Source organism: Pinus tabuliformis, chromosome X (genome assembly GCF_031772625.1).
Source record: "Pinus tabuliformis cultivar Carrire ecotype Pingquan chromosome X, CPIR1, whole genome shotgun sequence".
NCBI lineage: Eukaryota > Viridiplantae > Streptophyta > Pinopsida > Pinales > Pinaceae > Pinus > Pinus tabuliformis.
The window spans coordinates 681,149,422-681,164,535 of NC_142308.1; the positions used below are offsets into that span (position 1 = coordinate 681,149,422).

General features: G+C 35.1%; 1 protein-coding gene across 1 annotated transcript in view; it reads left to right on the top strand.

Annotated features, from left to right (window-relative positions):
* Nucleotides 1-9,589: 9,589 nt before the first annotated feature.
* Nucleotides 9,590-15,114, top strand: part of LOC149141813 (FK506-binding protein 2-like) — a 107,156-nt gene continuing 101,631 nt past the window's right edge. The window contains exon 1 of the mRNA XM_089446363.1: nucleotides 9,590-9,832. Coding sequence (XP_089302489.1) covers nucleotides 9,733-9,832 — 100 coding nt within the window. The 5' untranslated portion in view covers nucleotides 9,590-9,732. The remainder of the gene's footprint in view (nucleotides 9,833-15,114) is intronic.

Below are 15,114 nucleotides of genomic sequence, written 5' to 3' on the forward strand. Positions count from 1 at the left end.
TAGATGAAGAATCAAGATCTATGTTTGAAATCAATAAATTTGTATCATTAATTAAAATTTGTGTAAGAAATATGATAATATCTAATTTTTAATATATATATATATATATATGTATATATATATATATATATATTTTTTTTTTTTTTTTTTTTTTAATAAAATAATATATAACGTGTCCTGTTCCGGGGGGTCAGCGTGTCCCGAATCCGACACCACGAATCCCGAATCCTACGTGTCTCGAATCCCCGTGTCAGGTGACTTAGATTACAAGTGGTTTTTGAGTTCCAAGTTTATGAGATCCCATGGTATTCATATGGAATATAGCCTATTTAAAGGGGGAATTAAACCAGTGTAGATCCATCTTAACTTCTTATATACCAAGCATCGACGATCTCTTGAGATGGAAACCCTCTTTTAGAGTGAAAATAATTTTGATCTGTCTTGGTGTTTGGTACATTTAGAGTTAAAATAGATTTAGACGAGTTTTAATAAAATTTGTTTATAAAAAACTAATCTCCTCAAAACTGAAAAGAAAAAGAAAAAATTTAAGAATTTGAGTGGACCATTATGTAAACGCTTGAAATATAAAATATTTCCATAAAACAAATTTCATTCACTATCTTGCAGAGAATAACTTAATCAAAATAACTTAGCCAATTAAATTATTACTTTATTATTATTATTATTTAAAAAAATTAACAAACTAAATTCTTTTTATTATTATTTAAAAAAATATTAGATAAATCTAAAGCTAAATTCTATTTACATTTTTTAAATATTGAATTATAGTACATTTATTGGGCCAAGAGGTATGGGGTAGATCTCACATAAACATGTAAACGTAAATGTAAATGTAGACCTCACATAAACGTGTAAATGTAAATGTAAACATTTAACATGTAACATTTAACATTTAACATTTTTAATGTAATGTGGGCCCTATTTAGAAAAAATGTAAATGTAAACATTTAACGTGTAATGTTTAACATTTAACATTTTTAATCTAATGTGAGCCCTCTTTAGAAATTAATCTATTTATTATTATGTATAAACACAATATAAATTTAAAATATAAAGATATTTATGAACACTAAAAAAATAGATATGGTAAATAAATAAAAATATAAATAAACTAGAAGTATGGTAAATAAATAAAGCCTCTTTTTATATTTAGTTCATAAACCTCTTTATATTTAAAGAAGACTCAAAAAAGAGGTTTTATTTAGGTGAAGTCTATGGGCCAAATACCATTTTAATACCATGGGCTAAATATCACGGGCCAAATACCATATTTATAAAAGAGATATGGTAAATTAATAAAAATATAAATAAACTAGAGGTATGGTAAATAAATAAAACATTTTTTTCATTTACTCCATAATTCACTTTATATTTACTAACACTAAAAAATGAGGTTTTATTTAGGTGAAGCCTATGGGCCAAATTATTATTAATATCATGCAAAAAAAAATTAATAACCCTAATATTAAGAGTAAAGATGACACATGATATTGACCCATGGTATTGAGAACCAATGGTATTGATCCATGATATTTATACTAAGGGATAAAATATCTTGATATGCAAACTAACATAGAATGAAAAAAGATTTGATCCCTCTCAGGATTTTGCAGATCAAGATAGATCTTTGTTGGTTTTAAACTCAAATCAATAATCCTAAAATAAAAATTATTTAATATTATATTAAAATTTTTAAATAAGAACTTAGTTTTATTTTAAACTGAAATCAATAATTCTAAAATAAAAGTTATTTTATATATATTAAAAATATTAAATAACTTCGAGCTATTTTAGAGCTTAGATTTATGTGATGTGAGTAATTTTGATATATTGTTTCAAGATGTATCACATTATTTTTGAGTCCACTCATCATCACCGTATTAATGAAAAAATTGATAAGCTTCCTTAAATAAATAAGTGCGAGAGATACCAGGTAAGAAACTCACCCAAAAAATTGATAAGCTTCTTAAATAAATAAGTGCGAGAGATACCAGGTAAGAAACTTACCCAAAAAAAAAAAAAAAAGCATGGAAAGAATGTCAAATAAACATTAAAAAAATGTTAAAATAAAATCATTTTAGAAATAAAGAAACAAATTATAAAAATACAATAAAGGTAAATCTAAGTTATAGATTTAGAGTTATAGTTTTTATCTTATGAGATTTGATCCCTCTTTCTAGATAGTTAAAATGGGTATGGGGTAGTTTAATTATTAATTATGCTTGTAATTATAAATATAATTATTAATTTTATGTTTTTATTTTATTTTTATGTATTTTGACCAAGTCAAAATGTTAAACAGGGCATTATATTACAACATCTATATTATACTCAATCAGAGAGTGCCTCTTGGCGCAATTAGATAATATATTAACTCTGAATCTACCAAGAAGGAATCAATTCTCTTTTCTCTCTAAAAGATGTTTGCATCTCAAGAGATTTGATCTTAGAGTGCTTCTCGACCCAATTACATAATATATTAACTCTGAATCTACTAAGGAGGAATCAAATCTCTTTTCACTCTAAAAATTGTTTGTATCTCAAGAGATTTGAGAGAGATCTCTCTCAGCATTTGGTAGATCTGGAGTTAAGATAGATCTAAGCCGATTCAATTCTTAATTATAAATATAAATATAAATATAATTATTAATTTTATGTTTTTTTATTTTATTTTATTTTCATGGAGTCAAAACTTTATATATATATATGTTTGGTTAAGAGATCATTTTTTTGGACGTAAGGAAACAAGTTAATAGCCCAAGGTCGATAGACATTTGAAGGAGTGAAGAGGGTAATTCCATGTGGTGTGGTTTCTTTAAATAATATTGATGAATTAGCATGCATAGATAGCAAACAATAATAACTATCCTCATTGCTGGTTTGACAAATAAATTATGATTTCTTTTCTCATTAGAAAAAAATAATATAAATAATGATATTTATATATGAATAAATTCTTTTTATATAAAAATATTAATATATTAATAAATATTTTTATTACATTTAAAATATTAAATTATTAAGGTTGAAACAAATAATAAATGTATTAATAATACCAATATAATTATAAAAAAATAGTAATACTTATATTGATTTTAGGATTGTAAACTTAAAAATAAGACAAAGAAAAAAAAAACATGGATGACCGAAAGAAATATAAGGATAAGTTAATTGAGTTAAATATGTATAAATTAAGATTAGAATGAGAAGGCAACGATTAATATAAGGAAATAGGCTAAAAGGAAAATTAGAAACCAAAAAAATATAGAAATGTGTTAATTGAGTTAAATATATATAACTTAATGTTAAAAGAGAAGGAAAGGATTAATGTAAGGAAATAAGTTAGAAGGAAAATTAGAGGGGAAGATTAAGGATCAATAAAAAAAAATATAGAGAGAAAAGAGAAAAAAGAAAGATGGAAGATAAGAATAGAGAAAAGAGAAAGATAAACTATTAATCTAAAAAAAATAAAGGTAAAAAAGAAACAAAAAGAGAGGGTTTTGGGAGGAAGCAAATCGTGAAGCAAGAGCATAAATCTAGTTCTTACGGATTTTCTAGCCAACATCTTTGTTTAGATTGCTTGATCGCCTTTTGATCTCAATGGCTTCTTTTAACTTTATATGATTATAGTGCCTCATTTTGGCTAGGATCTTGTAGTTTTCAATACAAATGTGGTGTTTGGTTTTTTCAACGCGCTCAACTAGAGCTAAGGAATGACACCAACTATGTTTAATGTTAGCCACATTTTCCTGAATCATCAGCTTAACAGACTAGCGTGTCTCACCAACATAGGGAGCCCCACATGAGCATGAGATTAAGTTAACACCTTTCATGTTTAAAGGGTCAACGGGAACTTTAACTAATCTCAGGATACTATGAATGGTGCTCAAAGGTTTGAAAGAAGCCGAAACTTGAGTCTTTCTTAAAATGTGAGCAATCTTAACTATCATTCCCTGAATAAAGAGAAGTAGAACACTGGATATAAGATCACTAAGGCGACTCTTTAACCTAGGACCCATGCTTGATTTTCGAAAGGCCCTGATGCCTTGGTATTTATTATAACCATTTTTCACAAAAAAACATCAAGGAGGTGGGCCTTTTCCTCATTAAAGTGGTTTTCATCGCAAATTATTAATGTGTAGGTGGCTAAGGTGTGTTAGGCCCCTATACTACTAGTGTAACCCCTTATTGTTATTAGTACAACCCCCTTATTGTATTGTTGTACCCATGCAGTCCCCATATTTTTATTATTGTGCCCCATAGAAGTCCACTATTGTTATTATTGTTATGTCGACTCTGATTATATTATGACCCCTTAGACTCCTATATATAGAAAGGAGGTCTTGTCATTTGTATCATCTAAGAATTGTTCATTTGTGTAATGTAAAGGAGGTTGCCCCCTCGAATAGGCTTATTTCTAAGGCGTTCATCTATCTTTTCTATCTTTTTGTGAGCTGGTTTCATAACATTTGGTATCAGAGCTTTGGATTCTAGGGTTTCGCGGCTCCAAACAGGTCGTCATGGCATTTTTGCTATAACTTTGTCTTTGCGACGTTTCAGAAGCGAAAAAAACCCATTTGAGACGAAATCGCGCTAAACCTCGGGTCTGAATTTCAGATCTTGTCTCACTATATTTTCAAAGATATGATATGAGGAAGTTAGGGTTTTGGCAAGCTCCTGAATTTCATCTAAAACAAGTCAACCTTAGAAATAAGCCTCTTCGAGGGGGAAACCTCCTTTACATTACACAAATGAACAATTCTTGGATGATACAAATGACAAGACCTCCTTTCTATATATAGGAGTCTAAGTGGTCATAATAAAATTAGAGCCGACATAACAATAATAATGTAAGGGCACAATAATAACAATAGTGGGCTTCTATGGGGCACAATAATAACAATATCGGGACTGCATGGGTACAACAATATAATAAGGGGGTTGTACTAATAATAATAAGGGGTCACACTAGTAGTATAGGGGCCTAACATGCCCCTCTCCTTCAAAAAGTGTTGTCCTCAACGCTTGAGTAGTTCTTGATGCTTCTGTATAAAATTCTTGTCCTCCCATGTGGAATCTTCAACGGGTAAGTTCTTCCACTTGATGAGATACTCTGAAATTGATCGGTTTCGTAGCTGTCGGGTTCTTGTTTCTGTGACTTCTCTAAGTTCCAATATGATTTTTCCTTCCTCTTCAAGTTCTAGCAATATTGTTTAAATTGAGATATTCTGCAACTTTTGAATGAGTGGCCACACTTCTTTGTCCTTCTTCTATTCATCCCTTGCTTTGTTTATCCAATCTGGTTGGATAATAGAAATAGCACAAAACAATGCTTCCACATCCTCATCCTTTCTTGAGAGTGCATTTGCAACAAAAAATTTCTTCCCTTTTTTGTAGATGATGTCAAAGTCATAACCCAACATATTTGTGACCCATTTTTTTGTTCTTTTAAAGATAATATTTGTTCTAAAAAGTATTTAAGACTATCATGATTCATTTTTACCTTGAAATGTCTTCCCATTAGGTAAGGTTGCCATTTATTAAGTGCATGTAGTATTGCCAAAATTTCCTTCTCACAAATAGCTTGCTTGCGATGTAGCCGTAAAAATACCCAATCACATACATCAAAACTTTTTTCACTGCGATGTTGATCTACCTGTTGTTTCATTCGATTCTACACCAAAGTGGCGTTATCCTTTAAAAGTTGGAGAACTTGTTGTTGATGCTCGATGTGATATTTCACTACTTAAAACTTTTTCTTCTTGATATGTCCTTCTATCTTGAGATTTTGAGGAGTGGTAATTTCTTCCAATGCTTTACAATATATGGCCGGAGTCATTTCTTGATCCACGATGTGATCTTTCACTTCTTGAACATTTTTCTTATTGATATGTCCTTCTATCTTGATAGTGTGAGGAGTGGTAATTCCGGCCAATGCATTACAAGATATGGTTGGATTCATTTCTTCTTTCTCGATGTGATCTTTCACTTCTTGAACCTTTTTCTTCTTGATATGTCCTACTATCTTGAGAGTTTGAGGAGTGGTAATTCTTGCCAATGTTTTACAAGGTATGGTCAGATTCATTTCTTCTTTCTTTGGGGTTAGGTCCTGGCATATATCCTCTTCTTTTGATGTTTCTTGATCCTTTTCTTCCTCCTCTTCATACTCTATGTAAAATAATTTCTTCTCAGCACACTTATGACCTTTAGTGCAATTGCTATGACAATTGTAACAAAACCCTTTTTCTCTTTTTTCTTCCAATTGTTGTGGTGTAAACCTTGTAGGTTGTGGAAGGCTAGGAGAAGAAACACTTCCATAATTATAGTCATGAGTGGTGGGATTCCTTGTTTCCATAATTTTGCTTTCAATTTTTCTTGCCCAACTGAATGCCTTCTCTAATGAATCAGGTTCCCAAAGACGGACCTCATGTTGAATGTTATCCTTTAAAGTACCTATGAAGACATCAATCCTTTGCTTCTCTAGAATATCATTTACCCTTATATTCAATTTTTGAAAGTCCTCAATGTGCTCTGCGATTGAACACTTTTGTTTGAGATTTATCAATTGTCTAAGGAAGGTGTTTCTCTTTGTATCCTCATAATGTGCTATCATTCCCCCCCTGAAAATTGACCACGTAACAAGTGGTTTACGAGAACAAAGCCCTTTATACCATAAAAATTGATCTGGTTCTAAATATGAAGATGTAATACGTACCTTTTGTAACAGTTGCATCTCTTGTAGATCAAAATATTGCTCCATCTGTAGTATCCAATTTATCGGGTCCTTGCCATCAAACTTCCTCATATCGCCTTTTCTTGATTTTAGGAGCTCGATCTTGAAACAACTATAACTCTGTAATTTCGGCTCTTCCAGTTCTGAAATTGCGACCTGCAGTATCCTTCTGTGTCCTCTTTCCAATACCACCAGTTTGATCAAAATTGGATTCTCCAAGAAAGAGTTATGCACAATATCCCAAGATGCACTGATTATATACCTTTTCAGAAGAGCGAACTTGTATGAAGTGCCACGTGTCACTGTTTCAACCTTACATTCTGAAAATTATACCCAAACACAATACAGTCTGTCCTCTTTTTGTAACTTCTTACAAAATTTCAATTTGATGCTTAGAGAGAAAGTTATGATGATTTTCCCAAGGTCACCTATTTAGGATGTAATTCGGGAGTCTGCAAAAACCCTAACTTCCTCAAATCATATATCCGAAATATAGCAAGCCAAGATCTGAAATTCGGACCCGAGGTTCATACCGATTTCTTTTCAAATGGGTTTTCTTTTTAGCTTATGAAACTTCATAGAAAAAACGGTATAGAGAAAATTCCACGGTGACCTATTTTAGATGAAATTCAGGAGCTTGCCAAAACCCTAACTTCCTCAGATCATATTGCCGAAAATATAGTGAGACAAGATCTGAAATTCAGACTCGAGGTTTAGCGCGATTTCGTCTCAAATGGGTTTTGTTTTTCGCTTCTGAAACATCGCAGAGATAAAGTTATATAAAAAATGCCATGTTGACCTGTTTGGAGCAGCGAAACCTTAGAATCCAAAGCTCTGATACCAAATGTTATGGAACTAGCTCACAAAAAGATAGAAAAGATAGATAAACGCCTTAGAATTTAGCATCTTCGAGGGGGCAACCTCCTTTACATTACACAAATGAATAATTATTGGATGATACAAATGACAAGGCCTCCTTTCTATATATAGGAGTCTAAGAGCCGACATAACAATAATAATGTTAGGCCCCTATACTACTAGTGTAACCCCTTATTGTTATTAGTAAAACCCCCTTATTATATTGTTGTGCCCATGTAGTCCCCTATTGTTATTATTATGCCCTTACATTATTATTGTTATGTCAACTCTGATTATATTATGACCCCTTAGACTCCTATATATAGAAAGGAGATCTTATCATTTGTATCATCCAAGAATTGTTCATTTGTGTAATGTAAAGGAGGTTGCCCCCTTGAAGAGGCTTATTTCTAAGGCGTTCATCTATATTTTCTATCTTTTTGTGAGCTGGTCATAACAAGGTGTTTAACACACCAATTTTTTTTTGGGCCGGATGATGATGAGACTCAACGTGAAGGTTTTCGTGAAGGTTTTGTTTTGTGTGAGTCTTTTTATGAAACACTTGGTGCGAAATGGAACCATCAACATTCTTGGAGATAAGGAAATTCAAGAATGACAAAATACCATTAACCTCAACCTCCATAGTAAACTTGATAAAGTCAGATTGATCATTCAGATGTTGCTTGAATACTTCAAACTTTTCACAACCATGATGCCAAATAATAAAAGTATCGTCAACAAACCTTTTCCGTAGCTTCAAATAGAATGGTGAAGAGCCCAAGGCCTTGGTCTCAAAGTCCTCCATGAAAAGGTTTGCCACGACAGGGGAGAGAGGAGAGCCCATGGCAACGCCACAAGTCTGCTCATAGAGTTCACCATGAAAACTAAAGAGGTGCAATTCAGACATATCCCGACTAACTTAGCTGTGTCAAAATATGTTATGTGGTTAATAATATTAATGACTTCACTAATGGGGATCTTCATGAACAATTAAACGACATCAAAGCCCACTAAAATATCAGAAGTATTGAGTTTGATATTTTTTTTTGATTTTGACATTTTTTTATTTGGATTGAATTTGATAATTTTTTGATTTGACCCTTATTTTTTATTTTTATTTTTATTTTCCTGTGAATGTTTATTTGACCTAATGCTAATTGGATTCTTTTCCATCTTTTGACTTTTTAAAAGTTTCTCACCCAACATCTCCCACCTATTTTTTTAATGAAGTGATCAAATTTCTCATCAATGTCTCGTGAGCCACATTTATTGGCTCGAAACATCAACTAAAAAACAACATAATATTATGGATTTAAAAGTATAATAATAAATTTCATACAATAATTTGTCTCGAATCTTATAATATTAAAAAATGAAATAAACCTTTATTATCATTTACATCAAAGGGTATTCAAGCCGTAAAAAAATGGTATATGCCAATAATTTCAACCCAACATGGTCACATAATGAAAAAACCTATTTCAGTGCTGCAATCAAGGGGAAGGCTAAGATTGGATCCCATCATCTTAGATGCGAAACATGTAGATGGGTAGTTCTCAAGGAAGAGTGAGAAAAAAGAACTTGTGTATTTTGTGAGAAAGGAGCGGTTGAAACTGTATGGCACTTTATCATGGAATGTCCTGCCTATAAGAACAAGAACATTCTTAGTCATCTATATGAACTATTTGTGGAAAAAGTGAAAAAAATTAAAAGTTAGTGAACCATCTCTTTGAACTATTTGTGGAAAAAAATTTGGGGTCATGGACCATCTATGTCAACCATTTATGGAAAAAAATTCGAGTTCATGGACCATCTATGTGAACTATTTCTGAAAATAAGATTCATGCCCAAAAAAAATAATTGTGTGATGTTTTATTGTTTAGATATCTAGGTACATTACACCATTTTGGTATTGTACACGTCACTAAAACTCTTAATCTCAAGCTTTCCTCACCATTGTCGTATCTTCGTTTACTTCTTGGAACGACCTCCTTATAACCAGCGACAAATCAACTTTTTGGGTATAAAAGCTTAAACCCAAATCCACTCCAAAGAGCGTGTACTGCTTTTCAAACAAAGTTCATAACTGTAAAGCAGGAGCAGAGAGAGAGATTACAACGATGGCGAGCAAGAGGAGCCTGAGAACGATGAATGTTTGGGCAACGCTACCGCCATTGGTCCTCCTGCTACTCCTATGCTTCTCTTCCATGTCAAGTTCAGGTATGCCAGTCTATTCTATCGTATTCCATGCAAAAAATCACATCATCTCATGATTGGCCAGATCTGGGTGTTATCTTCTGCATCGGACAGAGTATACCAAATGCTAACAGAGATCTCACTAACAATGCTGAATTTTAAGTCAAGAGTCCAAGGGATGTATCCCTCGTCTTGTTGAAGGGAGAGAGATAAGCAAGGGTGAATGTTCAATAGCCAGGACTTCAGGCTTCGGTTGGATCCATCTATTGCCACTGCCACAACGTGTGTTTAAGGATTGTTTGAATCAAAACAACTCACTTTTATCCATCTGTTACATTAGATCCATTTGATATGGCCAAGGTTAGGGTACATGTTATCAGAAACCGCACCCGAGGTGGCGTTTCTGACAGAAACCCGTCCCGAAACTAAAATGAAACTTGAAACCTGTGTCTGTGCTCTGTTTCTCGTTTCCGTGCAGGGAACCTGTTTCTCTAGAAGTTGTCAGTATTTGTGTTGCAAGAAACGACAAACAGAGAAGGCCCTAGTTCAGGTTTTTGAAGTTGAATTTTAAATCACGTCATCTCCATTTTGTAGGCATGCGACTAGTTTTTCGGCATGTAAACAGAATTGGATCGAGGATTCCCTCGTCCATTCTGTGCAGTGGACTCGCCTACCTTGCAAGGCTTAATATCTGGTGTGTACTCACTCAAATCCTCACCTTCTGTTATGGCAACAGAGAGACTCCCCTTTTGCACCCACTAGAATGTGGGATTAGGTTGGTTCTTGAGATTATGGCGATGATGAGCGGCCTTTGTAGGTGTTGCAGAAGAATGTTTGAAAGTCTTAGTCGTAATTCAACTGATCCAGGTCAAGGCAGTGCCTCTGGCTTTTTCACTCCAAGGCTCCAAAAGAGCCAGCAGATGAGATGGCGTCTGAATATTAATCTATTTGTGAACTGAGTTATCATTGATGAACTGAATAGTGAACATTTTGATATTTGCGTAGTTGAAGACTTTCTGATGCGGATATGAATAATGTTCTAAATATGAATACGCTGTCTCTTTTCAATATTATAAATTTGAATGATTTGCAATTTTTTAGTTTAATTTATTCTTGCATGTGTATTAAAAACCCTAAAATGTTGCTTATTGTGAAACCTCAGAGTTATGATTTCCCTTTCTGAGCTTGTTCCTTGTTTCTAGTAAGTTGGTGACATAGAGGAAGGGCACTTCACAAAGCTAAGCTTCTTTATTGACGATATAAATTTTCTCATTCTCACCTTGCCCTCAATGGAGTTATCATATATATATTATATAGTTATTTTGAAGGAAAACTTTGCGAATGTTGAGAATTATAGCTTTCGATGGGAACTTCTACATATATTCAATGTGAATATGCAAGAATTAGTTTAAGAATTAGTAAAGTAGTGAAAGTCTTATATTTAGTAGTTGGGTATAAAATTGTACTTAGATTAGGGGAAATCTTAAACGAAGATTTTCTGTTTAGTATAAAGACAGGGCAAGGTCAAGGCTTTCTCACGCAATTGAGCAAGTTGGGCAATGAGGGAAAAAATTGGCACTGAGGAAAGTTATTTCCAGTAGCTCCCGGTTTTGTATGGACCTTTGTACAGTCATATGGACAGTACTGTACAGATCTGTATAGTTGTATGGATTCTGCATTGCAGTGTCATACAACAGCTGTACATCCTGTACAGTAGTGCTGCATAGCAAAGAACTGTTGTTGTTTTCTTTTTAGCAGCTGTACCTCTCAAATAGCTTGTAAAAGCTGAAGTTCGGGGTGATTTTTGATAACCATGCAGTTCTGTTTTTTGGGGCAGCATGTGGAGGTTTCTTTGTAGGTTTTTCAAAGGAATTAAAAGTTGATTTGAAGGAGAAATTACTTGTGTGTGCGTGCGAAATTAATTTTTATGCTTCTGGTATTTAATTTCTAACTATTGTGTGATTGATGTTATGGTCTGAAATTTAATTTCAATGTTAATTAAATTCAACAATTTATTTGTTGATTAAAATAATAACCACATTAGTCAACCAGGGCTTGAAGTTGCAATAATGAGATCCGCTCTCTCTCAAAATATTTGGATGGAGGGTGGTTCAACTGTGAGCCATAATAGCGGCTGTTACCCAATAGGATTTTGCTGGACTTGAACCTTAGCTGGACTAGAGCTGGAGGCCTCACGTCGAGCTCTGTTTTGCAATAGTCTGTTTTAACAGGTTGAGCTAACCCATTGGGCAGTTTAAAATTTGACAGACACAGGGGTGTGCTTTGTTCCACTTATGTGTGCACGAGTCGAGATCATTACATGTAATCTCTCTGGAACACACGCGCGCACACACATTTGTTACCCAAAATAGACTAAACATGATTACATTTTAACATTCCTGCTTCTTTCCTGTATTGTAGCTGATGGCTTGAAAAAATTTGCAAGTTGCAATCTAACCTAAAATACTAATTTGTCTGGAAACAGTTGTGGTAATTTACTTGCAGAGATAAGTTCATGTCAAATTCAGGCTTATGTACTTGTGTGCATCAGAGATGTGTGACTGCAAGGTTTATATCTTGCAGGGATAAGTTTGTGTCAAATTCAGGCTTATGCACTTTTGTGCATCAGAGATGTGTGACTGCAAGGTTTGTGTCTAAACCTTGCAGTCACACAAGATTTAGTTGGGCAATTTCAGCCCAGGGGCTTATGTTTTTCAACACACAGGTAAAATGACTTAAATTTCGTGAAGTTGAGTGACCAACTTAATTTTATATTCATAAACTTTGAAAAGTCTTTCTTGGTGGGAGTTATGAGTGCGTATCAACAATATAACTGTGCTGCTGAATGTCTGAATGTGTTGTGGGTTAACCTAGTGGATTTTGCCAACTGTTCGACATAATTTTGTAAAGGGCATATCCTGTCTAAGTGGTGCTATTTTCTACTTCTTAGGTCAATCTATAAACTTCCCAGCATAGAAGTTGTTGTCACTCACTGCTTTTTCAGTCACCAGTGGCTTTAGAAGCCAAATAGCAGTGATGTTTGATGCCAAATTTTGAGCCATAGAAGCTATCAGAACTAGATGGGACCCTCTCTAGTGTGTAGTTTTTGAAAAGAGCTTTCTGGTGGTATATTGAAGTCCAAAAAAGGGTTCCTGGTAGTTAGGGCCGGTTGAAGAATCCCTTTAGAAGGCTAAGAAAACCCAAAATTGTCTAAGTGTTGAAGAAAAATCGCAATTGAGACAGTTCATTGCAATTGCATATCGGTATTGGTGGGGACCAGGAGGCAAAGAACATTCGCGATTGCAGAAACTGCGATCCGCCGATATCGCATATCAATAGTGAGCGGGTCTGCGCACAACATATATTGCATATCGGCCATCGACAGGATCCTTGGGGCGCAAAACTACGGTTATTGACGGTTCTCAGCGCCGAAGGCCGATATTACAATCCCGCGATATCGGCGATCGGTGGATCGACAGGGTTCCAAAACTTGAAAGACCTATAAATTGCCGATCTTGCGATATAGTGGTGCATAGCCGGGGAGGCCGAGAAATGATTTATAAAGGAATTTCACTGAAAAACAAACGCCAGACAACCCCCTTCTCTCTCCTCCACATGGTAGTACAACGGTACGACAATCGACGATCAATGGCTTTGGGTTCTTGGCTATCGGCTATGGACGGGGGTCACAACTCCAAAACATGGTAAATCGCCAATATTGCGATTTATTGCGAAGTCGTCGGGGAGGCCGAAAATCGTTCACAAAGGAAATGTTTGCCGAAACAGGGTAGGGCATGCCTTTTTCTCTCTCCTCCAGGGGGCCATGTGGTGGCTTCTGATTGGTCCTCAGAGCTGATGTGGTGGATGACGTCAGCAATGATGTGGCAAGTACAAAGGATGACGTGGCAGTGGACATGTGTCACTTGTTTTTGGCATTTTTAGCGGTCCTATAGGGTTGTTTCTGAGTGCCACGTGGCACCACTCACAGGGTGACACATGGCAGTGATGACGTTAGCAGGTTATCGGTGATTGGTGGCGTTGGGTCTCGGATGCAATCTATTATAAATGATGACCTATAAAATTTTCGGGTCCAGGAAATCTGCCGATAAGGGACTTATTGCGATATAAAGAAAAAGGCCCACCGCATGTTTATCGAAGGCCTTAAGCACTTTGAGGAAAAGCCCCTGGTCTCTGCTTGCATTCCTTGGGGAAATTCATAAGAGGGGCTGAAACAAAGAGGGCCTAAGACTCAATTGAAAGCGCCCGTCGATTCACCTGTTTGAATGATTTAACAGCCTGCCTGTTCGCTTGTTCAAATGGTTAAAAGCCTGCGATATGCCGATAACACTGCACAAAGCCTTTGAAAGATGGATGAGTCGGTCGCTGGGCATTTTACGAGGATTATGGGCGCATTTAAAGAAAGACGACTAACAACATGCCTTTATTAGTCGATGCCAAAGTATTAATGGCAAAATTGACTTAAGTCGGTTGATGTATAAATGAACAGCCTCAAAACAACCGAAAAGAGTCTATGACAGCAGGGATGTGGCTCCTTCCGAGGCCTCCACTGAAGCAACAAAGGGACACCTCCTCCTTTCTCTCTTGATTCTCCTTCTCTGTGCATTTATTTCGGTATTTCTTCAAGAAAGGGATTTGATCCCGTTGTAATCTTTTTGGGGGCAGCAGAGCCTGTCACAAAGTCGAGACAGCTAGTCTAGTATGACAACTGGGGCTTGGGCTCTAATCTTTTTGTAAACTATAATGACAGTACCCCTCTCTTCTCATAAAAAGGGGGAATAAATATTATGTAAAGGCGCTGGTTCTGAGGGGTTGCAGAGATTCTCGGACCCACGAGGGCTGATCTTTGTGAGGCCGATTTGGGCTCAATTTGCCGTATTCATGGGAGGGCTTCACTGATTTCATTAATGGATGTACCGACTGGTGATTGGACCTTTAAGATCAATGGCAATTCTTCTGTTGATTCCAAACATGATTCCAAACATGGTTGATGTGTAGTAAGTTTTCCCTCTTCTAACTTCATTTCATTATGTATCTCTTCCTTAAAACAATGTTAAGGTAGCTGTCATGTTTCTGGCTGATAAATGGATTTGTCTTCACTGCTAAATAGAAGAGAGTACCTGTGCGAGACCACAAAATTACTTTTGTTGTCTTTATGCATGCAGTACTTGTCATCCTTAAGATTTACTCGTGTTTGTGAGTAGCGTATAGTACCTGTTGTGGCTCAGACTTACCTCAACGGTCGAACAGAGATTGATACCCATTAATATGCAACCTGAAGCCTTAGA